Source organism: Dunckerocampus dactyliophorus, chromosome 9 (genome assembly GCF_027744805.1).
Source record: "Dunckerocampus dactyliophorus isolate RoL2022-P2 chromosome 9, RoL_Ddac_1.1, whole genome shotgun sequence".
In the NCBI taxonomy this organism is placed as follows: Eukaryota; Metazoa; Chordata; class Actinopteri; order Syngnathiformes; family Syngnathidae; genus Dunckerocampus; species Dunckerocampus dactyliophorus.
The window spans coordinates 15,607,005-15,633,136 of record NC_072827.1 but is presented as its reverse complement, the minus strand read 5'-3'; the positions used below and the strand labels follow the sequence as shown (position 1 = coordinate 15,633,136).

General features: G+C 40.4%; 1 protein-coding gene across 4 annotated transcripts in view; it reads left to right on the top strand.

Annotated features, from left to right (window-relative positions):
- col18a1a (collagen type XVIII alpha 1 chain a) overlaps positions 1-21,576 on the top strand; it is an 86,462-nt gene extending 64,886 nt beyond the window's left edge. For 2 of the 4 annotated variants that reach the window (XM_054787278.1, XM_054787276.1), the window contains exons 11-41: positions 807-884; positions 982-1,032; positions 1,141-1,272; positions 1,403-1,465; positions 2,632-2,676; positions 3,100-3,231; positions 3,304-3,375; positions 7,515-7,541; positions 7,753-7,851; positions 8,963-8,998; positions 9,192-9,281; positions 9,948-9,980; positions 10,179-10,214; positions 11,245-11,304; positions 11,387-11,464; positions 11,574-11,609; positions 11,716-11,769; positions 11,918-11,989; positions 12,149-12,223; positions 12,294-12,324; positions 14,208-14,261; positions 14,369-14,403; positions 16,365-16,493; positions 16,598-16,757; positions 16,879-16,943; positions 17,134-17,262; positions 17,344-17,376; positions 17,463-17,759; positions 18,546-18,743; positions 20,180-20,295; positions 20,400-21,575. In XM_054787278.1, the coding sequence (XP_054643253.1) occupies positions 807-884; positions 982-1,032; positions 1,141-1,272; positions 1,403-1,465; positions 2,632-2,676; positions 3,100-3,231; positions 3,304-3,375; positions 7,515-7,541; positions 7,753-7,851; positions 8,963-8,998; positions 9,192-9,281; positions 9,948-9,980; positions 10,179-10,214; positions 11,245-11,304; positions 11,387-11,464; positions 11,574-11,609; positions 11,716-11,769; positions 11,918-11,989; positions 12,149-12,223; positions 12,294-12,324; positions 14,208-14,261; positions 14,369-14,403; positions 16,365-16,493; positions 16,598-16,757; positions 16,879-16,943; positions 17,134-17,262; positions 17,344-17,376; positions 17,463-17,759; positions 18,546-18,743; positions 20,180-20,295; positions 20,400-20,613 (2,730 nt within the window). In that variant the 3' untranslated portion in view covers positions 20,614-21,575. Of the gene's footprint in view, positions 1-806; positions 885-981; positions 1,033-1,140; positions 1,273-1,402; positions 1,466-2,631; positions 2,677-3,099; positions 3,232-3,303; positions 3,376-7,514; positions 7,542-7,752; positions 7,852-8,962; positions 8,999-9,191; positions 9,282-9,947; positions 9,981-10,178; positions 10,215-11,244; positions 11,305-11,386; positions 11,465-11,573; positions 11,610-11,715; positions 11,770-11,917; positions 11,990-12,148; positions 12,224-12,293; positions 12,325-14,207; positions 14,262-14,368; positions 14,404-16,364; positions 16,494-16,597; positions 16,758-16,878; positions 16,944-17,133; positions 17,263-17,343; positions 17,377-17,462; positions 17,760-18,545; positions 18,744-20,179; positions 20,296-20,399 lie in introns of all 4 variants that reach the window. The other 2 variants (XM_054787277.1, XM_054787279.1) reach the window with 2 other exon arrangements.
- The last annotated feature ends 4,556 nt before the right edge of the window (positions 21,577-26,132 follow it).

Here is a 26,132-nt window from a genome sequence, read left to right as displayed (position 1 = left end):
TTTTAGCATTTCAGTATGTGGAATCAAATTATGGAACGGCTTGAGCAAGGATTTCAAGAAACAATCCAAGCAGTTGATGTTTGCAAAGTACAAGGAAGAAGAGTCCTGAACCGCTGTGTACATACAATGCTATGTCTAAACAATACTACACTCACTACTAACTCTTCCTTCCTGTCACTTTCTACTCTTCATTCTTTTGAGAGTACATTGCCAGTACTCACCCATTATCCAACTATGTTCTGTTCTATTTCATTTGTCAATGCTATGTCTAATCACTACCACACTTACTACTTCTCTACCTTTTCCTTTTTTCTTTCATTGTCATGACTCACCTATTATCAAACTATGTTTTGCTATGTCTATTTCGTATTATTTATTAGGATTGTCAAATCAAGTAGTTACGGTGACAAGAAATTTGACAAAATTTGAAACTTCTACTATTTAGCACAGTATTACATTGTCTCATCAATTTTTGGTGTACTCAACTGGAAGAGAGTGTATTCGGAATACAGGAAGTGAAGAAATGTATTGCAATTGATGTAAAACGGAGAATTAAATCATCTTTGCTTCTTCCTACTCCTTTTGGATATGTGGAACAGTGAATTGTAATATGTGCTGTATCCCAATGTAACTTGTATGCATGTTCAAATAAATTAAACCATTACCATTACCATTACCAATGCCACGATACCATGCATACAGTTTGAAACCATTGTGAATTATTGGTGCTACAGAATAAGTATGTCCATGATTGAATCTCTGTGATGAAACGACTCTGCTCCATAAATTGGATGCTATGCTTGCAGGGAGATCGTGGGGAGGGTCAGCCTGGCCTTAGGGGCCCCCCAGGTCCTCCTGGACCCCCAGGACCAGGAGTCAGACCTGTGAGTCAGTCTTCGGTTATATGTTGAGCCATGTATACTTTCTGTCTTTTAGGATCATTGATTGGATATAACAGTTTATTTAATGGCTGAATTTCAGACTTTTGTGGATATGGAGGGCTCAGGATTCCCCGATCTGGAATCTTTTCGGGTAACAATAATTTAATACAGCCACAATGTGTAAAGAGAAATGCATTTCTGCTACTTCCAGACCATAATGCTTGTTTATTGGCATTCTTGACAAATGCTTTTGATGTAGGGACTGCCAGGTCTACCAGGACCACCTGGCCCCCCTGGTCCACCTGGTGTTTCTGGTCCCTCTACTCCAGGTACAGCATGGACTTCTGGAGCTGTTGGTCAACCAGGAAGAGATGGAGCACCTGGCCAACCTGTACGTACCAATGTATTTCTCAGTGAACATAAATACTTTATGTCAGATAACTGTAGCTTGTTCATAAAATGTATGAATCGTGGTTATGATGATTGTTCATTCACACATGATCTCAATCTCTGGCTTATAGGGCTTGTCTGGTTTACCAGGTGTTGATGGTGCGCCAGGAGCCCCTGGTCCTAAGGGGGAAAAGGTAATTGAACACAATTTTACCTTGGTCAGAACGTAAATGTAATACCAACTTAACTCACCTAGTGAACTGGTGGTGAGTCAACTACTGGACCAACTCCTGCATTCATCCCATGATTTTGAGTTTACCATTCAATTCCACCACCATGCTTAGCCTTTTCCATTATAATTTGGACAAAAACAGCCTGCATCTACTACTAAGATTTTTAAAAATTCCAGTGTTGAAGACAATAAAAATGGAATATATCATATTTGATGCAATTGGAGTTAAGTAAATGGACCGATTAAAACAACCTCTAATTAAACCCATTAAAAAATATGTATAGCCCTCCTGTACGCTTTTCTACATCCGTCATTTTTATGTTCAGCACATAAAATAACTCATTGTACATCCACAACTGTTGACTATAATTTCATGAGTTTTGTTGTTTTTACGGCTTTCCTATGGTAAGAAAGCTTGTGTAACCCCAGTTAAATAAATCATTTTAGATTTCTGAGTCAAATGACATCCCAGATGTCCAGAGGACGGTAGATAGTACAGGGTGATGGAAATAATGAGGGTATTAAACATCTAATATGGCCCGTTATTATGGCATCATTATTATTCCTATAGTCATAAAAGACAGTCATGTCAACAAATTGAATGTTAAAGATGTTAAACCTGATTTGAAGGTGTTTCTACTTGAATATATCCAAATTTGCAGAGGATTCTTTACATGTATATTTCAGAATTATTAGTTGGAGGTGCAATGGTGTAATTGTTACATTATTGAGGTATTGTGATGGTAAAATAAATCTTGGATCATGTTTGGTCTTTTCCTGATTGATTTAATCGTGGATATTGGGGGGGGGGAACGACACAAAAACCTGACACGAATGTCATGATTTTCTTGAAAGGTTCTGATATGAACTGTAATTGCATCCTGTAAAATGATATATTTATTGCTGCTTGCAAAATACGCACACAATTTCTGGAACACAGATATTGACAAAGTACAGGAACTTTGGATATCCAATAACAAACATTATCCCTCATTTTGGTGAGTGGAAGGTTTTATTTGCCACTATTTTTCATGAACTTAACATTGTATCTTTTTACATGTTGTTACGATGTGGCAGTGATTGAACACATTGAACGTGTCACATATATTTATTTTTGTTCTGCCTTAGGGTGATTCTGGTGATCTTGGTGTTTCAGGACCTGCTGGAGAGAAGGTGAAACATCATATCATCATCAATTCAAGTGCACATTTTAAGAACAACACAGTGTGACGTGCCTATTTAATAATTACACCATTAGATACGAACAACTTCATCTGTCCCTCTTTTTTTTGTCTTCACCAATCTTCTTCCTCTCCCTTTATCCCCCTGCTACTATTTTAATCCTCTTATGCAAGTGACAGAACTTTAGCATGAAGGATTGTGCCTCTGTACTTTGTTGACATAAATTTTAGTTCTGCTTATATATTTTTTTCACTTTTAATGTAATGTCTCACATCATTAAAAAAACAGTTTTAAGTGATTGTGATGCTGATAAAGAATTCTGAATTAGACATTTATCGTGTTTAACATTTTTACACATATTTTCTTCCTTGTTTGTCAAATACATTTTATGAATTTTTATTGTCCATTCGACAGGGAGCTCGAGGAGATTATGGTTTACCTGGACGAACAGGGGAGCCTGGATTGGCTGGTTTACCTGGCCCAATGGGGCCAGTTGGGCCACCTGGGCCTCCCGGGCCTCCCGGACCAAGCTACCGCGTTGGATTTGTAAGTTCCATAATTGGCAGCACATACGGTCAGAGTTCCAAGAATCATTGTTTGTGTCGTTGTCGTTCAAAGGACGACATGGAAGGATCTGGTGGAATTTTCTCTAATGGGCTTCCTGGTGTGAGAGGACCTGAAGGAAGACAGGTAAGGTAGTTTTTTTTTTCTTTTCTTTATGAAGAAAGTATGGAATTTACCAGAGGTTCCTCTTGGTTTATAGCTTTGGGGGGAGAATTGCTGTAATTTTTCGAGAATAAAGTCGAAATATTAGGGGGGGAAAAGTCGTTTTCTAACGAGAAAAAAGTCAGACTTATACGAGAATAAACTAATATTATATTGACAAATAATGTTATCTTAGTAGCATACAGTTGAAATATTAATGAAGAAAGACATTATTTCTTAAAACTCGTAACATTATGGAAAATAAACAAAATGAAATAAAATAGTCATTTCTGCAAAATTAGGTTGGGGAAGAAGTCTCATTATGGGAATAAAGTCATATTACGAGAAGAACATTTACAAAGATTTTTTAAGAAGAAATACGAATAAAAAATAAAAATATGAATAAACACACGAGGAGAGACCGCACCTCGCCCGGAAGTGGGATACCGGGGCCTCACCCTGGAGCCAGGCCTGGGGGAGGGGCTCGCAGGCGAGCGTCTGGTGGTCGGGCTTTCACCCGTGGGACCCGGCACGGCTCAGCCCGAAGAAGCCACACGGGATCTCCCCCCCGTAGACCCACCACCTGCGGGGGCAAGCATAAGGGTCCGGTGCATTGCGTTTTGGGTGGCGGTCGAGGGCGGGCACCTCGGCGACCTGGTCTTCGGCGGCCAAATCTGGTTCTTGGGACATGGAACGTCACTTCTCTGGCGGGGAAGGAGCCCGAACTTGTGAGAGAGGTTGAGACATTCCGACTAGATATAGTCGGACTCACCTCGACCCACAGTTTGGGTTCTGGATCCAAACTCCTCGAGAGGGGTTGGACCTTGTTCTACTCTGGAGTTGCTGCAGGGGAGAGGCGGCGAGCTGGTGTGGGCTTATTAATAGCCCCCCGGCTCGGTGCCTCTGTGTTGGAGTCATCCCCGGTAAACGAGAGGGTCATTTCCCTACGCCTTCGGGTTGGGGAAAGGGTCCTGACTGTCGTTTGTGCGTACGCGCCAAACGGCAGTTCAGAGTACCCAGCCTTCCTGGAGTTCATCAGAGGGGTGCTGGAGAGCACCCCAACTGGTGACTCTGTCGTTTTGCTGGGAGACTTCAACGCCCATGTGGGCAATGACAGTGTGACCTGGAGGGGCGTGATTGGGAGGAACGGCCTCCCCGATCTGAACCCGTGCGGTGTGATGTTGTTGGACTTCTGTGCGAACCACAGTTTGTCCATCACAAACACCATGTTCCAGCATAAGGATGTCCATAAGTGCACATGGCACCAGGACACCCTAGGCCGCAGGTCTATGATCGACTTTGTAGTCGTATCATCAGACCTGCGTCCGCATGTTTTGGACACACGGGTAAAGAGAGGGGCTGAGCTGTCAACTGATCACCACCTGGTGATGAGTTGGATTAGATGGCGGGGGAGGATGCCGGACAGACCCGGGAGACCCAAACGTGTAGTGAGGGTGTGCTGGGAACGTTTGGCAGAGTCTCCTGTTCGTCGAGTCTTCAGCTCTCACCTCCGGCAGAGCTTCTCCTGCATCCCGGGGGAGGACGAGGATATCGAGTCCGAATGGGCTCTATTCCGTGCCTCCATTGCTGAGGCAGCCGATCGGAGCTGCGGCCGCAAGGTGGTCGGTGCCAGTCGTGGCGGCAAGCCCCGAACCCGATGGTGGACACCAGAGGTCAGGGCTGCCGTCAAGCTGAAGAAGGAGTCCTATCGAGCATGGATGGCTTGTGGGACTCCTGAAGCAGCTGACGGGTACCGGCAGGCCAAGCGGCACGCGGCTTCGGCGGTGATCGAGGCAAAAACTCGGGTGTGGGAGGAGTTCGGTGAGGCCATGGAACACGACTTTCGGTCGGCCTCGAAGAGGTTCTGGCAAACCGTCCGGCGCCTCAGAAAGGGGAAGCAGTGCCCGGTCCACACTGTTTACAGTGGGGACGGGAGCCTGCTGACCTCGACTGAGGATATAGTTGGGCGGTGGAAGGAATACTTTGAGGCCCTTCTCAATCCCACTGACATACCTTCCCTAGAGGAAGCAGAGACTGAGGATACGAACGCGGACAGTTCCATCACCGTGGCTGAGGTATCTGGGGTAGTCAAAATGCTCCCCAGTGGCAAAGCTCCGGGGGTGGACGAGTTTCGCCCTGAATTCCTCAAGGCTTTGGATGTTGCGGGACTGTCTTGGCTGACACGTCTCTTCAACATTGCGTGGAAGTCGGGAACAGTACCTCTGGATTGGCAGACTGGGGTGGTGGTCCCCCTTTTCAAGAAGGGTGACCGGAGGGTGTGTTCCAACTATAGGGGGATCACACTCCTCAGCCTCCCTGGGAAAGTCTATTCCAGGGTGCTGGAGAGAAGGGTACGACCGTTAATCGAACCTCGGCTACAGGAGGTGCAATGTGGTTTTCGTCCTGGTCGCGGAACACTGGACCAGCTCTACACCCTTGCAAGGGTCCTGGAGGGTACTTGGGAGTTTGCCCAACCGGTCTACATGTGCTTTGTGGACCTGGAAAAGGCATTCGACCGTGTCCCTCGCGGTGTCCTGTGGGGGGTGCTCCGGGAGTATGGGATTGGTGGCGCGCTACTACGTGCCATTCAGTCCTTGTACAACCGGAGCAGGAGCCTGGTTCGCATTGCCAGTAGTAAGTCAAGCCTGTTTCCGGTGAACGTTGGCCTCCGCCAAGGCTGCCCTTTGTCACCGATTCTGTTCATAATTTTCATGGACAGAATTTCTAGGCGCAGCCAAGGTGTCGAGGGAGTCCAGTTCGGGGGCACTAGGATCTCATCTCTGCTATTTGCAGACGATGTGGTCCTGATGGCCTCATCGAGCTGTGACCTGCAGCGTTTACTGGGACGGTTTGCATCTGAGTGTGAAGCTTCTGGGATGAGACTCAGCACCTCCAAATCCGAGGCCATGGTTCTCAGTCGGAAAAGGGTGGATTGCTCCCTCCGGGTTGGGAATGAGGTCCTGCCCCAGGTGGAGGAGTTCAAGTATCTCGGGGTCTTGTTCACGAGTGAGGGAAGGTTGGAGCGTGAGGTCGATAGGCGGATCGGCGCAGCGTCTGCAGTAATGCGGTCGCTGTACCGGACCGTCGTGGTGAAGAGAGAGTTGAGCCGGAAGGCAAAGCTCTCAATTTACCGATCGATCTATGTTCCCACCCTCACCTATGGTCATGAGCTTTGGGTCATGACCGAAAGAACGAGATCGCGGATACAAGCAGCTGAAATGAGTTTTCTTCGTAGGGTAGCGGGACTCACCCTAAGAGACAGGGTGAGGAGCTCGGTTATCCGAGAGGAGCTCAGAGTAGAGCCGCTGCTCCTTCACATCGAGAGGAGCCAGCTGAGGTGGCTCGGGCATCTAGTCCGGATGCCTCCCGGACGCCTCCCTGGTGAGGTGTTTTGGGCATGCCCAGCCGGGAGAAGGCCCCGGGGAAGACCTAGGACACGCTGGAGGGATTATGTCTCACAGCTGGCCTGGGAACGCCTCGGTGTCCTCCCGGTGGAGCTGGAGGAGGTGGTCGGGGACCGGGAAGTCTGGGCTTCCCTACTGAGACTGCTGCCCCCGCGACCCGGACCCGGATAAGCGGAGGAAAATGGAATGGAATGGAATGGAAATTTGAAATATTTGGAAAATAAAAAAACAAAAAAACACATTTTTCACATATATCACAAAACTGAGATGCAAATATATATATAACTTATTTGCATATATACATGTGTTGCTTTACAAAATATCAAAATATTCTTTTATTTTTCAGTATGTGGCTCTCGGTGGAAAAAGTTTGGACAAGCCCATGTGTTAATTAAGACATAGTAGGTCCGGTCTTGGAGGCTGTATGGGTCAGTTGACTGGTTGTGAAGAAAGCATCCTAACACGTTTCTGAAATAGACAGAGTTGACAGATGATAACGGCTAAAGATAACATTCAGACAACAGCCTCACATCAGGCACTTGGGGTGCGTCTCCTTTGTTGGAAGCGTCTAAAATGTGGAGAGCACACCTATTCTGAGCTTCATGGTGACAGGGAACAGAAGTGTGACAACTGGACATTCAAATAACATCATAATGAATGTTATTTTCGGTGGATGTTTGGTTTTATTGAGATAATCACAAACAAAATGTGTCTTCTCAGGGTCCACCTGGTCTACCTGGACTTCCTGTAAGTAGCCAAGCAGTTATTGTGGTAATCAGTCATGTGTTATTTTTATATTTAATGTAATGTGAGGATAACGGTGAGCACAGATAGAATATAGAGATGAAAAATTTCACCCTTTTCAAGCTTGTTTTATATTGTCAAGATGCAGTTACAGTATTTTACCACAATTTACAATTTACACTGCATTATATGTTGAATGTATGAACCTCTGCAGGGTAAACCAGGTTTGCCTGGCCTCACCGGTGAGAAGGGCAGCGACGGCCCAGAAGGAAGAGATGGGCGACCAGGATTGGATGGCTTCCCTGGAGTTCAGGTCTTTAATTCACCATATCTGGTGGTCATGTCTGGTGCCTTTGTTATTGAGCTCCTGCAAGAATATCAAACATGTTAAATTACAATGCTGCATATACAATAGTGTGAAAAAGTGTTTGCCCCCTTTCTGATTTCTTATGTTTGTCACACTTACTGTAAATGTTTCAGATCATCAAGCAAATTTGAATATTAGTCAATGACAACACAACTGAACACAAAATGACGTTTTTAAATGAAACTTTTTGTTATTAAGGGAGGAAAAAAATCTAAACCTACATGCTCTGTGTGAAAAAGTGATTGCCGGCCACTGTTAAAACATAACTTAACTGAGATTAATTGAGATCTGTCAGTCTGGAAAAGGTTATAAAGTCATTTCTAAAGCTTTCTGACTCCAGCGAACCACAGTGAGAGCCATTATCCACAAATGGCGAAAACATGGAACAATGGTGAGCGCAGCGGCGACTAAACCAAGAGGTCACAAATGACCCCACAACAACATCCAAAGAACTACAGACCTCGCTTGCCTCAGTTAACGTCAGTGTTCATGAAGAAAGACACTGGGCAAAAACGGCCTGCGTGGCAGAGTTCCAAGACAAAATCCACTGCTGAACAAAAAGAACATTAAGGCTCGTCTCAATTTTGCCAGAAAACATCTTGATGATCTCCAAGACCTTTGGGAAAATACTCTGTGGTCTGACGAGACAAAAGTTGAACTTTTTGGGCGTAAAAGTATCACCGCATTCCAGAAAAAGAACATCATACCAACAGTTAAATATGGTGCTGGTAGTGTGATGATCTGGGGCTGCTTTAGGACCTGGAAGACTTGCTGTGATAAATGGAAGCATGAATTCTGCTGTCTACCAAAAAATCCTGAAGGAGAATGTCCAGCAATCTGTTTGTGACCTCAAGCTGAAACCAACTTGGGTTCTGCAGCAGAAAAATGATCCAAAAAACGTCAGCAAGTCCACCGGGAAGCAACATCAAACAAATAAGAAATCAGGAACACTTTTTCACACCACTGTATATTGATATTATGTTTGTTATTGTTCCATTCTGCTACAACGGCAAGTTGTTGATTTTTCTTTCTTGTGTTTCATTCTTTAATTTTCCAGGGAGCAAAGGGTGACAGAGGGGACAAAGGAGAGAGGGTGATTATTTATTTTCAGTCAAATTGTTCATTTTCACTGCAAACAAATAGATAGGGCTCAGATGTCGAATAGAAACACTTATTTTCTTGTGTTTTTAAATGTTTTATTTTGTAAGTGTTTACAAACATATTACCGGATTGTATATGACTGGATGTAAGACCGGTAATTATCTCGCATGCATGTTTTGTTTAAGGGTGAAGCTGGCCGAGATGGATCTGGACTACCAGGACCGCCAGGCCCACCTGGACCACCTGGACAAATCATCTATCAGCCATCTGACAATGTAAAAGAAAATATAATTAAAATAAATACATGTAAATTAAAAAAAAATAACCAGACGGTAATTTGGAGGAAAACTATACATATTATATGCATATACATATATATACATATTATAAATACATATTATAACTATACACCATTATTACCATTTTATTACCAGGAAAATAAAATGATAATAACGGTAATAAATAATTACATATATATAAAAAAAATGATTAGACCACCCTTGTTTGTTCAGTTTTTGTTCATTTGGCAGTACAGTGCTCTTGCTATTTATGTAAGAACTTAGGTGATTCTGGTTATTATCAAGAAAACCATGGAAGTTGCTAGATATCAGCTCTTAAATGAAACTCTTATGAGCTATATTTGTTATCATTATATTTGTCCAAACAAATTAAAATGGATCACTAAACTGAAGAAACGAGTGGTCTAATAATTTTTCCATGACTGTGTATATATACTGTAAATGCATACAAGAAACACATTTTATAGTGATCCCTCATTTATCGCGGTTAATTAGTTCCTCAACCACAAAATTGAATACTTTATTAATTTATTTTGAAAAACTGATTTTGACTGGATATATATAATTTTTCTCAAAAAACAGTCTGATTTTTTAAAATTTTATTTTGCTTTTCTTTACTTGACTTTGTTTATGTCTTTACAGTTTGATGGTGTTGTTGGCAGTACTGGGCCTCAAGTATGTATTCAATGAAATAGTTGAATAGAACATATACTGTATATTGTAGTAAATCAGTCTAAATGTTGGCATTGGGCTTTGATTGTAATTGTTACTGAACATTTTTTGATTAATAGCACACTTGACTGATTTTGTAAGAGGTAGCGTAAAGTCAACCAGAAAATCTAATCAATTAATGTTTCTGTGTTTTCTATAAAGGGAGGACCTGGCCTACCTGGCCAAGCTGGATTCCCTGTAAGTCCAGTCCAGTTCATTTATTAGATTTCTGTTGTACTGTAATAATAATTTAATACGTAATGCAAACTCCTACTGGCCATTATATTCAATTAGACTACTGTATCAGAATGTGTGCCTTTAGAAAGATGATAATGCTTAGTTTTGCCACTTTCATAGAGGTAGACGCCCACTCTCATGTGACTGCGTATTGTAGTTGTCGCTGGAGTACCCAGCATGCCTTGTGGGCACTTTAAATTAACCGTTTCATGTCGTCGACAAAAGTTAGTCGTTGTTGCCCACATAGAATTGTAGTTCACTGTTGTTGTGTGTTGTGCTGCCCATGTTGGTTTGCACCGTTAGTAAGACTGTGTTTCTGTTTGTTGACCGTCTATCCGTTTGCACTGTGTTGTCAGCTAGTTGTTTACTGTCGTTTCCAAATGGAAGAGCGCCTTCCTACTGCAAGCTGAAGTGTCTCTGACTATGCAGCGTTATGATGCCATCCACTGGACACAGTTGTAACAACAAGTCTTACTGACAGATCATTAGCAGATAGTGCCAAATCATAAAAAAAAAAAAAAAACAGAAAATATAGAGCCAAATCCTTCTTTGGCGTGAATGTATGTTAAACACTACATATAGTGCGTTATGGAAGTACAGTAGATAATAATCAGTAGATCAGTAGATAATAATCACGTTTTTGAATTTTTTTTTTATTCGGAGGATACCCCGCCCATTTGCACATTTTCTCTGCCAAAATAGGCCTTTTTTGGGAGAAAAGCTGCAAGAGAAAAATTCTCCTTCACCCAAACTTGCTAATAATTTATAAATAATAAAGAATAGAACGTACAGCATAATACATCATACCGTACATGTTTGTTATAAGAAGTGTTTGTTTATAAAATGCTGGTGGAAAAAACAAAGTGGAACAAGCACATCATACATGTTGATGGGTGGTGAACCTTTGTTTCTATTTGGCATGACTTAGCACCTTCTAGGATGAACTCGCCATTCCTTGATTGTAACGAATGTAATGAACTTTGTCCTGCAGGGTCCTATGGGTCCAAAGGGTGACAGGGGAGACCCAGGCCCTTCCGGTTATGGCATCAAGGTACAATGAAAGCTACTGTATGTACAGTACGCATGCCTTGTGTCACCATTCACAATAGAGCTGATAGCTCTTCTCTCTGCAGGGTGAGAAAGGTGAGCCAGGTTTAGTAATCGGCCCTGATGGGAGTCCACTGTTTTTGGACGGGCTAACGGGTTTGAAAGTGAGTATCGCTTTAATTGTCTGCATACTTCTCTATGGTTAATTTCTTTCTAAATGTATTGTCTCCTCATATTTGTTTTGCATATTGTTTGCTTCTACCGTTCATGTAGGGTGACAGAGGCTCTCCTGGACCCGTCGGACCACCTGTAAGCATTTACACATTGTATATTCTCTTTAACAGTATGTTATGTTATTGGTCAAATATTGTCACTCAGATAATCGGGATTATGTGTGATTTTTTTTTCAATGTAGGGACAATATGGACAAGCTGGATTCAAGGGTGAAATTGGAATGCCTGGAAGACCTGTAAGTAAACATTCAGACTGTGGGGCGTTTGCCATTATTTAAATATATTTCAAATACAAATTGTACACATATTACAGCATTTGGCCAAAAATGCTGCAATAGTGTATTTTGTAATATTTTTAATAATGTTGATTTGGCTTCTTTTTAGGGTCGCCCTGGTGTAAATGGATACAAGGGTGAAAAAGGAGAGCCGGGGGGAGGCTCTGGCTCTGGCTACACGGTAAAAAAAAAAAAAAAAAAAGATTTTTTTTAGAATGAACTGAGCTGAGGTGTAAATGTCTTAAAATAAACATTTTATTGTGAATTGTTTGCTAGTTATGTGGTATTATTTTTACAATATAGTGGGGAATAATTCTGCATCTAATATTTTTTTTATCAGGGAGTTCCTGGCCCACCAGGACCACCTGGCCCTCCTGGACCTCCAGGGCCAGCCAGTCCCTTAGATCGCTTCAGTGTAAGTAACCAAACTGTTTAAATGTAATTTATGCATGTACTGTAAATATGTCATTCTCTTTTGTTTACAGCGCTATGATGAAACCTCCAGAAACTATCCAGGTATGACCTATTCCCCTTATATTTTAATAATAATATGCACACTTTATTATAATGAGATAAAACAGTAAAGAGGCCAGTGTAGTTGGTCAACTACATTTTTATTTTTACCCTTACAAAAATGTCATACAGTAATCCCTCACCACTTCTTGCTTCGAATTTCATGGCTTCACGCTATCATGTTTTTTCAAAAATGTATTAATTAATAAATCATGCTGTTTTGTGGTTAAATGCGGCCCATTATTAGTCAAAACCTATGCATATTTGTGTAGAATTGTGCATATTTTTTGCCTAAATTAAACATTTTCAAGTATAGAAGTGGCTAAATTAACTAAAATACAAGTATAAGGCATTCAGAAGACACATTCAAAGATGTTGTGATGATAGGTAGTATACTACACTGGTCACTAGGTGTCAGTAATGTTACTGCAATGTTCGATGAGACACAAGCGCCAGACTTGACTGCCGGAACAACAGACTATTCACGGGCTACTATTGCAACTGTAACCCAGGGCAAACTAAAAGACACTGAACCCACAATGTCACTTCCTCTTTGTCCCACCACTCAGCTCCCCTAGCATCGGAACACATTTACAGCAACACACACAAGCACAAGTCTTAATTATGTCTTATTTTCTCTTATTATGTCAGCTATATTGGGTAATACGAGTATAAAGGAGTGTGCCCTGCGATTGGCTGGCAACCAGTCCAGGGAATACCCTCCCACCCAAAAGTCAGCTGGGATAGGCTCCAGTATACCCCGCAACCCTAATGAGAATTGAGCGGCATAGAAAATGAATGAATGAATGAATGAGTGTAGAGGTGACTATATGGGTGTTATTTCATGTCTCGAGGGCTCTAATAATGTGAAAAACTGTATTTAGAAGGTCGTAAACAGTTCTTCAATGCTCTAACGACAAACATATTTGGTTAAAAAATAAGGAATCCTACGGTATGGAAATTCACTTATCACGGTTGAGTCTGGAACCAATTAACCGCGATAAAAGAGGGATTACTGTATATGACTCGTTCAGAGGGCTGATAGTTTTCGCCTCCAATTTCGGATCTACTGACTGTTATCATACACCGATTAGTCTGAGCTGAAAAAACACTCCCCTTCTCTGTTTCATTACCATCGTTCGGTTGCGACGGGAAGATTTCAAGCTAAATAGTGGACGAAAGTGTGGTTACTCACAGGGTTTAGGTCACAATGAACTATACTACTAAAAAAGCAGTGGTGTCCAAAGTGCGGCTCGTTTTTTCTTGGCCCTTAATATATTGTAGAAATAATTTTATTTAAAAACCTGTAAAATGGGAAAACTAGAACAAAATGCATAATGTAAAAAGCTGAAATGTTGTATGTATGTATGTATCACTTTTTTTTTAGCTTTTTTTTTTTTTTTACAAAATAACCAAATTTACACAAGTCTATCAAGTATATTAGTTTTTACTGGTCTGTGCTCTGCAAATTGTCATTCTAGTTTGTAAAAGTCCTTACAGTTTCTGTGATCTATTTAGATCGTTTAGGTGTAGCTACTGTTTTGGTCAGTGGTACAATACAATAAGACGAAACTTCTCTAAAACAGTGCTGGATATGGGGAAGTAAAGCAAATGTTCACGTGAAAGAGTTAGATTAAAGAAGGGTTTTGAGTTTCTGGAGACAAAACGGTCTTTAATTTCAGCTTCATCTGGCTACTTCACGCTGAAGGGGCATATATATCCTCCATTGTCGGAAGATTAATCTGTTTTAATAGATTTGAGTAATGAGCCGCAAGACGTCACAACCACAAAAGACGTCTCTGTAAGAAAGACTAATGCCAAAGTCTGTTACTTACTATATGGAATACTGTCTCATGTTGCTGTGTGTATGTCATATTTAACTGCAGCAATTAAAGGAGAAAAGGGAGAGCGTGGCGAACATGGGCTTCCAGGCCTCCCCGGTAAATCATTGAGCTTTTAACACATTTAAAATCATAAAATATTCCAAGTAGCTGTTGTAAGTTCTTATTTTACTGCATTTGACCAAAAATACATCTATATTTTGCAGGATCAGCCTCTAATTTTGACATTTACACATTCAAGGTGAGCATCTGAAGGTTCCAGAATAAGCCATAAACCTTGATTTAAGACAAAAGCAACATTCTCTAAAACAGTGGTTCTCAACTGGTTTTTAACTGCTGGACCCACTAACACCCCAAATTGTGGAAATTTTTCAACTCCAATTTCTCACATATCATATATTTACCTAGAAATGCGCAATGTGGGGAAACATTGCGTGTGAATACTGCAATTCTGCACTCGCAGTGCTGACGCTGGCCTGAAATACCGTAGCGAGTATGCTAACACCTGGCATAATAGCGCTAAGTGTCTATGTACGTTAATACCAAGAAAATGGCTAAAATACTAACATGCTAATGTTAACAACGCTATCATGCTAGCTGTGACCATGCCAACAGTTAGTGTCCATGTAAGTTAATACCAAGAAATTGGCTAAAATGCTAACATGCTAATGTTAACAACGCTATCATGCTAGCTGTTCCCATGCTAACAGTTTGTGTCTATATAAGTTAATACCTAAGAAAATTCTTAAAGCATTCACACAATAAATAATAAACAGTCGGTGCAGTTTGAATTTGAATTTTGTGTGCCAGCACTAAACAAGTTTAATGAACATTGAGAGTCTTTATTTTAAAGAACTGTAAAACTGAACATACAAAAATTGAGCATTTCATTTCTCTGTGACATTCGTTTTTTTGTTGTTTTTTTTTTGTCCTGTCCAGCCATTGGGGCAGATAGTATTGTTGATCTAGATGCCCTTACATGCTAAACAGATTTTCTCTGCCAGGGGAAAGTGTAAGATACTTTGGGTAAAACTTTACAATAAGGTACACAAAATTACAGTAGTTAATGAGGAACGAACCTACCTAACCTTAACCACTACTCATTAGTTCTTCATTAGTTCCTCAGTAACTACTCTAAATTTATGTGCCTTATTCATTAGTCCCTCATTAGTTCTTCATTAGTTCCTCAGTAACTAGTCTAAATTTATGTGCCTTACTCATTAGTTCCTCATTAGTTCTTCATTAGTTCCTCAGTAACGACTGTAATTTTGTTTACCTTATTGTAAAGTGAGACCGATTTTATTTGATGCAAATTTGGAGCAGCCGGACCAGAGCAGGAGGGCACAGGAAAGAACAGAAAATAAGACAGAGGAGGGAGTGCGGGGACAAGAGGCGGGACAATACAGAGAGAGACAACAACACCAGCAACAACAATTGCAACAACAATAACAAAGCAACAGAAACAAACAACAAGACCACATCAGCAAATGCCTATAACAATCATAAAGCCCATAAATGGAAATAACAAAATACTATCAACAGGCACAGTGATAATACTGTATCGAAATAGTCATACATATCAGTGGAAATGAAACTATTAACGATAATAGTTAACAGATTGACAATAACTGTCAATTTTATTCCAGTGATGGTGATAACCATCACTGGAATAAAATCAACATTCTCTGTCACATTTAACATAAATGAACAACAAATGCACTTGTTTGATGCTAATTTACATTGAAAATCGCATGTACTCTCTGGCGATTAGCTTTAAAGGTTTTACATGGCGATTTCAAACACCTCCAAATATGACAATTAAATAGATAACAAAGATGCAAATTCCTCTTTAACAGCGAATATATTGTATAATCAAATACTTATAATCAAACACTTTCTAAGGCTCAACAACAGAAAGGACTGGTGTCACATTCAACATCTTCATGGCAGTAGACTACGAACAAACGGTCTTCGATGACAGTGGGTTTCAAATAACACTATAGAGCGATGTCGCCATCTTTAAGGGTATTAATAGACGACACCTTGAATAAAAGTGGAAGGTTAAGACACGACTCACTGAAAACGGGTCGGTTGCGAGCCACCAGTTGAGAACCACTGCTCTAAAACATTTGAACTTCCCCCAAGTACAAATGTGACAATTGCTGAGAATGCTGTCACACTGGTAAAGCTTTTTCTCAACAGAATGACCTAAAAGGGGAGCAAGGAAACCCAGGCGTGAAAGGAGAAAAGGGTGAACCTGGTGGATATTATGACCCCCGTTTTGCAGGAGTTCAAGGTCCACAAGGGCCTCCCGGCAAACCAGGCCTACCAGTGAGTTTGAGAATAAAACATCAGAACATTATCAGCATGTTTGAATTTCATATTATGGATAACTTGTATTTGATATATTTTGTTAAATGTTTTCTTCATGTTAGGGTCCAAAAGGAGAGCCTGTTAGGGGTCCCCCTGGACCTCAGGGTCCCCCTGGGCCACCAGGAGTTGGTTACGACGGCCGTCCAGGTCCACCAGGTCCACCTGGACCACCAGGACCAGTAACATCTTCCTCTCTGCCTGGTACCTTTTGGCCCAGTCACTGTAAGTAGCTTTGATGTAGTGGTTCAATATTGAAACAATCTTAGGAACATAGGTTTTTTGGACAAATGGAAACACCAGTGGTTATAAAATCAAATTCTGAACAAGCTGCTTCTATTTAAAGCTGCCAATGTACCAGGACCTCCTGGTCCTCCTGGCCCACCTGGAAATCCTGGACTCTCATCTGCAGTAAGTGTCTTTCCTTTAGTTTTTGTCAAACTTCTACTCGTATGACTACCCTAAATTGCGTTGCTATCTAAAACTGAATGTGCAGGATCTGTCTTTGGCAGGGGCCTGTTGTATTGTCAATATCAATCGCTGTCCATTGACTGATGGTTCAGTACAAACAAGTACAAACTTGTCAATTTGCTTTCCACAGGTTACCGTTCTAAGGTCCTATGACACAATGATTGCGACTGCCAGACGCCAGGCAGAGGGAAGCCTCATCTACATAATCGACAAAGCCGACCTCTATTTAAGAGTCCGTGATGGACTGCGACAAGTCATGGTACGGTTCTTTTGATTCTTCACCGTCTTGCCATATGGTCTTGTGAATGTCTTCATTTCTAGAATTCTATTTCATTCACAGCTTGGAGACTACAGGCCCTTCTTCAGAGAGCTGGTGAGTTAGACTCCACAAAAGAAGGAAGGTGCAAGTTTTTCATTTCTTGAAATTTACTGATCCTTGTTTGAAATTCTGTTTCAAAGGAAAATGAGGTTGCGGAGGTGAAGCCTCCACCTGTGATCTTGTACCCCCAGTCCAATGACCAGTCCCAGAACAACGGAGCTGGCCATTACTCTCAGAGTGTCTCTGCTGTCCGACCCATTGAGCCACCATCACACCCACATGTCGATCACAGATTCCCTGACCAGAGACACTCGGGTCAGATAGACAGCAGACTGGCTACAGAGCAAGTTCAGAACAAGCATCCTGTAACTCCTCAGCGAAGACCCAGCCATCCTGTAGTGCAACCTGCCGTGTATGTGGACAAGTCAGGATCAGGGGTAAGTGGGGTTGGACGACTCGAAATCAAACAATCTCAAAATGTACAGTATGTTATTCATTTTGAGCACAGGGAAGCCAAGTTCTTGCAAATTACTTGGACATACAGTAAACCTGGATAGGTCCTAATAACAAGGCGCAGTTAGGCCCAATCTGAACCGCTTTCCGAAAGACACATTTAACATATGAACATGAACAATGAACAATGATTTGATTGTGTTCCGTTCCTCAACTGTAATGCAAGTCGGAATTTGTACCTAAATTTGACTTACATTAACTCCTAAGTCTAATCAGTCACTCACTGTAAACAGAGCACGATTGACATCAAATACATAAATAAATCACTAAATACAAAAATTCAGTGAAAGAGTAATACAAATTTTGATCTTGTGCATCTTGAGAAAAGGGGCCGCACGGTGGACAAGTGGTTAGCATATTGGTCACACAGTCAGGAGATTGGGAAGCCCTGGGTCCGAATCTCCGCCTGGCATCTCTGTGTGGAGCTTGCCTGATCTCCTCGCTCGTGCGTGGGTTTTCTCCGAGTACTCCGGTTTCCTCCCACATTCCAAAAACATGCATGTTAGCTTAACCGGAGACTCGAAATTGCCTATAGGTATGAATGTGTGTAATATGAATGATTGTTTGTCTATATGTGGCGACCAGTCCAAGGGTGTACCCCGCCTCCCGCCTGAAGGATAGGCTCCAGCATACCCTAATTAGGATAAGCAGCACAGAAAATGGATGGATCTTGAGAAAAAGTTGGGATTGTCATCTTTCTTTCTCATCAGCTCCATCTTATTGCCCTGAACACCCCTCAAACTGGAAACATGCGAGGAATTCGAGGGGCAGACTTCTTGTGTTTCCAGCAGGCCCGTGCCGTGGGCCTCAAGGGGACCTTCAGAGCTTTCCTGTCCTCTAAGCTTCAAGACCTTTACACCATCGTCCGCAGGTCGGACAGAGACACCTTCCCTATTGTCAACCTCAAGGTGAGATGGGCGTTTATTTTACTCCCAAGTCTGAGCACTCTTTATTTGGATCAGCACTAAAATGAATGCCTTAAACTATAAAAAGTGGAAATCAGGTCAAGGTAAAAAGTTCATATTTTTGACTAAAAAGATATTTTTGTTAGCAGGAAAGTTCTATGTTAGACCAATTTGCTTATTTTATCCCATAAGAATCCTCTTTTGTTTCCTCTTTTGTGCTCTTATTTTGGCTTTTTGTTTCCTGTTTGGCACAATGTGCTGCAGCGATATGTCGGCGGAAAGCACGTGCAGCTGTACCTGTCTCTCACTCGTATTCAGTGCGACTGTTTTCGACTGGAGCAACTGGAGCCACATTACGCAAAAAGATCAAAATGTAACACCTTTCAGCAGGGGGTCATTGCTGTTTTTTGTTTTTTTATTATATTCTAAAAATCTAATTTAACAAGAAAATTAAAAACAACAAAAGTGGGAAAATTTGCAGACATTTCACAAGAATAAAGTCAAAGCATTATGCTATATTACAACAACAAAAAGTCAGTTTTAATGTTGTAATATGAGGAAAAATAACATCCCTTTAATAACAAAGTTGAAATATTGAAGAAAAACAGATGTTTTTTTTTTAAGTCATAATATTATGAGAAACAAACAAAACAACAAATATTAGAATTAAACAAGTTCATTCATTTTTAAAAATTAGGTCACAGAAAAACTTGTAACGTTTTAGAATAACATCCAAACATTCAATAGTCATAATTACAAGAAAAAATTTACAAGAAGAAAGTTTAAATAGTTGGAAAATGTAAAAAAAATAAAAATAAAAAATAAAAACAGATGGAATTTAATGACAATAAAATAAATCAAATATTAACAGAAAAAAGTCGTGTGGTAATAAGAAAAAGTAGCAATTTTACATAAATAAAGTTGTCACATTATTAGAAAAAAATAATGTAATTTTAATATTACGAAAAGAAAATTTGCAAAGATGATTTAAGAAGAAAGTTGAAATATTCGAAAAAAAAATAATCAACAGCAAAAATGGGGGGAAAAAGCAAAAACCGAAGTTCATACTAATAATAAGCTTTTTCACATACATCACAAATCCGAGATCTTGAAATATATATAACTTGTTAGCATAACATCTTAGCATATCTGCTTTTGAAAATATCAAAGCGGCCGTTGCATCCTTTCATTTTTCAGTATGTGGTCCTCGGTGGAAAAAGTTTGGACGCCCTTACAAATTGTATACTTACAATCTGGTGAAACTTCCCCACTGCCGACACTGAATTTGTTGCTCTGCGGAACATACCGATATCATTATCAGTAGAAAAAGCGATACGGATATGACCTCAAGAAGCTTTTACGTTTGTATTACCAAGGCTTTTTTTGTTGTAATAATGTCAGTATAAATGTCAACCAATTTACATTTCTTCCCCATGCAGGATCAAGTGTTGTTTGACAGCTGGGAATCCATCTTTGGTGACAACGCAAGCAAAATGAGGGAGAATGTTCCAATTTACTCCTTTGATGGGAGAGATGTTCTCAGGGACAGTGCGTGGTGAGTCCATTTTTTGTTTTACACCTCGAAAAATGTGTTCTCTTTGATCATTCATTGGTGCACACTTTACCAAACATGTACTAATATCTCCTCTCCTTCATCAGGCCAGACAAAATGGTCTGGCATGGGTCGAGCAACAAAGGCCACAGGCAAACAGACCACTATTGTGAAACATGGCGGGCAGGCGACCGCGCTGTAACCGGTCTGGCATCGTCTCTACAGAGCGCCCACCTCCTGCAGCAACACTCCAGCAGCTGCTCCAGCTCCCACATCGTTCTGTGCATTGAAAACGCCTTCACATTATACTCCAAACAATAAGGATGCATCCACGTTTTTAAAGTTTGTTTTTTTTGCCCAGTGAATTAGTTTTGAAATATACATCACAAATGTCCATTTTGCAGATGATATGCCTTGGCGTCCAATGAATGAACTTGCCCAGTGGCTTTTTGGCCTGGCAGAGGGGCTTTGCATTGCATGCTTCTTCCCTCCATGAACGCCAAAGAGATGTGTTGGACAGAGGGGTTCTTTTGTCACGGGGGAGGGGCCTTTGGCACATAAAAAATACAGTCAAGGTGTTCACAATTTGTATCCGTTTAAAAAAAAATGTATATTGCTTGTTTTGTCATTTTTGTGTTTATTTTTTTGCTATCCATTTTTACCTTTTTTAAATTGCTATATCCATGCTGTTATTTGATGTATTGATCATTTCCGCATTTGTTCCAATTTTATTTTACTTGTGGGTGACTATAGGGTACAGCAAAGACTATTTTAAATTTTTTACAAAAATATTTATTTTTAAATGAAGATATGCAAGACAAACAAACAAATTAAATGAAAATACAGTGTGCCCAAATACCCTCATTTATTTTTGGAATGGTGCCTTACTCTTAAGACCAATACTGCTTTTCACTAAATAAGCTCACATAGTGGACCACTTCCTGTTTCTATTATAGCGATATGCCTTATGCTGCTGCAAGTGCTATGTTGGGCATAAATGATACCCGGAGGACCATTTTTGTTATTTAAAAAAAAAAATGGACCCACCAAAATTATGATTTACTGAATAGCAAGTGGCCTGGAAGTGATTGATGCTGATTTGTGTTGACTTATTGCTAAAAGGTTAAAAATATATATTGTTATTACCCTTGCATTGATTTTCAGCAACTAACCCGTCTTTAGTGCAACTAAACTTGTGGTTTTCCATCTTAATTTCCATTTTTGTACTGATCCTAAAGGCACTGAATAAAAGTTGTTTCAAGTTATTTCAGTCATTACTACGTGTCGTAGTGTGCAGTGAGCAGTATACTTTGTGTATTTGCTATATTAAGGCAACTTGATAACGACATATATCACATTTTTTGTACCGGTTTTATGGTGAATGAGAAAATGATCTTAATACACAGTAACTCCCGAGGACATGAGTACAGCACTCCTTCAATTTGCCTGCATATATCTAGATTGACATTCATAGAGCGACTGTAGGTCTTAAAGTAAAGTGGATATTAAAAGAGAACTGAATTAGGTCACTAGTCATTGGCGGATGCCTATAAAATCCTCTTAAATCTCGACTTTAAAGTTAGTAGGAGTTCCATGATCGTATTTGATTAAGACGATTAATTTTAATTATTCAGAGGTGGCCTAATTTGCTGGATAGGTTAATATGACGTGCCTGTCATCTCTCGCTTTCAGGTGGTTACTGGGCTCACGTTTGTTTGGAAGGCAACCATGCACAGACGGTTTCTTTAAATGAATGGCAGAAAGTGTTTTATATAGTATTATTTAATATATACCTCAACGTCTGTGCATTTCATTGGAAGACCCCATGTTTCTCAATAATAATAATAACAAAAATACAAATACATTTTTTTCACTGCATGTTTTTTTTTTTTTACCTCTGGGTAATCGCAAAAAAATTGATTTAATTTCCATCTAATGAACAAAATTCAGACTTAAAATCCACTTTATAAATAGGCTGTGGCAATCTAAAAACTCAAGAACGGCTAAAAAACATCTGATTATCACCTGTGCAACAAGCAAAGTTATAAAGCTTTTTTAATAGAACTTGTACAGGCGAGTCACATTTTTAGACAGATTTAGCTGTTCTATTATTTATGAACAGAAACACTAATTCTTGGATTCTTTTGCTTCCATGTCCGTTGAGTTTGAACGCTTTCAGTGAAAAAATACTTGCACAGTTCGGAGTGGCAATGACCGCTAAACGAACTGAAATCACCCCCGTTCGTGTTTCAAAAGCACATTTGTTGGCGTTGGGCCAACGATCAGGTTTGAGCATATAAACTGGGACTTCACAGAAAAGTGTGAATACAGAGACATCGAACTTTATCAGGAATCTGACTGATGTGTGGATGTAACTGTAGTGAGTGTTGCCTTTATTCCAAGGTCATGAAAAGCAGCCGTTAATGTAAGCTATTTCTAACATTTTTTAGTGTTCTGAATATTCGCTTCATCTTTTTACTCCAGTGTTGGAACTTTTTTTAATCTAGTTATGAGTCCTCAGCAGTTTAATTTACTGCATAAAATTTGAATTTATTTTTAAGATGACATGCTGTGGCCTGATCGTCAAATCAGTATAACTCTTACGGATGCTACTACTAAATAAGGGCCATCTTCACATTCAGCATAGCTAAAGGCACCCAAACTTATCCGCACACAATGAAAAAAGCTAGGAGTTCCTAAAATAAATGCTTGCCTCTCCAATTCCATTAAATCTGCCAATCAAACATGTCAACCAGCCAGGCGACCTTATGACTCCATGGCTTATATTAATTGAGTTGGGGCTTAGTGTCACAGCAGTATTATAAGGAAATACCCACCATCACAGCTCAGTTCCACAGTTCCTTCTAGTGATAATTCTTGTCACTTAAAATATATTTATATATCAGCGTCCAAACGGTTTCCACCGAGGGCCACTTACTGAAAAATGAAAGATTCAAGGGCCACATTTTTTAATGTAGATATGCTAATAAGTTACAGTATATATATTTCAAGAGAAATCTGCGGCTTTGTGATGTAGGCAGTGGCGGTTCTGGCTTGATTGATGCCCTGGGCGGACCGACGCTGTGGCGCCCACCCCCCCATTTTTATTTTTTTTTACATATTTACATTACTAGTTTTTCTTTACAAAAGCTATTTTTTGTAACTATATTACGTTGTACCTGTATCTTTGGCCCCTGGTTTTCTTCTTCTTCTTTTCTCTTCTTTCTAAATTGTGCAGCCGACGGCTTCGACGTTCTCTTTTCCAGTTTTGTTGACAAAAATAGCGGCACTAATTGCAATCTACCACCGTCACTCAAGTAGCAGTCAAGGCTAAACCAACTAAAATTGACTCACTCACAATTCCCTTGAGTGAAATAAAATTTTTGAGACTCTTGGTCTGCGATATCGTGAAGATAATATAATACGAAGAATGAAATGATATTTTTGAACAATTGCTGTTGTTAATTACTTTTTTAGTTTTCTTGTTAAATTATAATTCTAGAATGTGCTGCAGACCAATAAAAAAACAGCTGCGGGCTGCCAATGGCCCCCAGGCTGCTCTATGGACACCCCTGTTACATGCAAGGAAACCTCGGTTTTCCTCATTAATTTGTTCCAAAAGGTCAAACGAAAACTGAAACGTATGAAAACCAAAAATGTCCCTACAACAAATAATGCAAATCCCATTAAGCCGTTCCAGACAACCTAAAAAATACATTTTATATTTATTAAGTCGTTCAAATATGTTTCAAAAAGCTGGTTTTAACCGTTTTGTGCACCCAAATGCACCGAATGGGTGATATGCTATCTTCTGCATCTTCTTAACCGTGTGAGGTTAGAAGGGACAGGGGTTGGGGGGGGGTGTAGCTGTAACAACCCACAGCTGGCTTTATTGGGAAGAGCTATCACACTGGCTGCCTGCAGAAAGCTATATTTAGTGGGTGCTAAGTAATAACTAAGTACGGAAAAATGATCCCACTGCAGCAATGACACAACAAGGTGACGAGCCGATTCAGGGAGTTAATTACAATAGGGGAGGACATGAAAAGCCCGGGGTGTCAGCGCTGTGCTTTGTGTTTGTTCATTGCTCAGGATTTGCAGTCATGTTAAACAAAATCTAAAAATGACCTTGAAAAACATGTCGTACAAATGCTACTTTGCTTGCGCCCCTAATGAAACGCCCTGGATTGAGTGTAATACTAATATTTACCATTTGACCTGTGACTTAACCAGTGTGTTTCTCACTCCACTTATTGGTAAGAGTGAGATGTCTTAGTACATTTTGACAGTGTCTCAAGTGCTCTGCAAGGCTTTCATATTTCAATGACATTTAGATAGATAATGAGTAACGCCCACCCACTCTTTAAATCCCCATGTGATCTTCTGGCATTTAAGCCCATTTTTTTCCTCCAGTCTTTAAATATTTGATGAGCAGAATGTTATGGAGCATGGATATTCCCAGCAACGTGAACGGAGACTGAGGTCTTTGCATTATCATTATTACTATTATTTGTATTATTATTATTCATTTACCGCAGGTATGATATTTTGCTCTTTACTTGTGGGAAACAAACGAATTCCGTGACATCCATGCCACCAACTTAATATGGTAAGATATCACACAGGTTCAAGGTTTTTTGTTCGAATGATCACAAATACATATAATCCCTTTTCATTATTACTTACATTGTAAAAAAAATAATGACATCCCTGATTGGACAATTGTCAGGAAACACACGGATGGTGTGTGTTTTGTCAGGTAATGTTGCATCACATTTGCACTTTTGACTGGATTTGTTTATCCGGACCGAGGTCTGCCACTTGGCGATGTCTAGTACTGTATATACAGGAGCATAGTATAGCGCCTGCTGCCTCTCATGCCGCCCCTTACACCTCACCATGCCCACCCCTCTATTTGAGAAGCACTAGCTTAATATAACCTCTTACAGTCTTTTGCCACATATTTGCGTCATTTACAGCCAGAGACTGTTCACTAAAAAGGAAGACACTTTAACTCAAAATCTGGACAGCGTATGAGTAATTCTACAATTATTGCATGTTGCATAGAACACCTTTAGCCAGTACAGTAATCCCTCATTTATCGTGGTTAATTGGTTCCAGACTCAACCATGATAAGTGAATTTTTGCAAAGTAGTATTCTATACTTATAAATTGAATATTTTTCTTGTTAGAGCATAGAAAACCTGTTTATGACCATCTAAATATGTTTTGTAAACATTATTAGGGAGCTCTAGACATGAACTAAAGTAGACATAATAAGAGAAAATAAGACATAAATACGACTCATGCTGATGTGTGTTGCTGTAAATGTGTTCCGGTGTTAAAGGGTCTGAGTGGGGGGCAGACAGGAAGTAATGTGTGATGAGTTAAATTTTAGCTTGGCGTGGGTTTAAGCCACAACCGTAGCCCGTGTTAGGGATTATTGTGCCCGTTGTGAGATAATTCAAACATGCAATAAAAGCCTGTTCTTCCAGAGATCAAGTCTGGTGCTTGTGTGTCTCACCAAACGTTACAGTAACGTGAATGACACCCTCGTGACTAGTGTAGAATACTACATACACAATACAGAATACACAATACCACATTTAAAAAACCGTGCTAGAGTGAAGCCGCACAATTGGAAGCACAAAGTGGCTAGGGATTATTTATACTGTATTTATGGAAGCCAGTACTTGCTGACATAAGTATACTGTATAGTGGGGGAAATTTATCCTGGAGTCTAAATGATACAAACATGATTTCGCCCTGATGGGGTCGATACAATGCCAGAACCTGAACCGCATCCTTGTGCACCTTCTACAGTTCACTACCCACGGTCA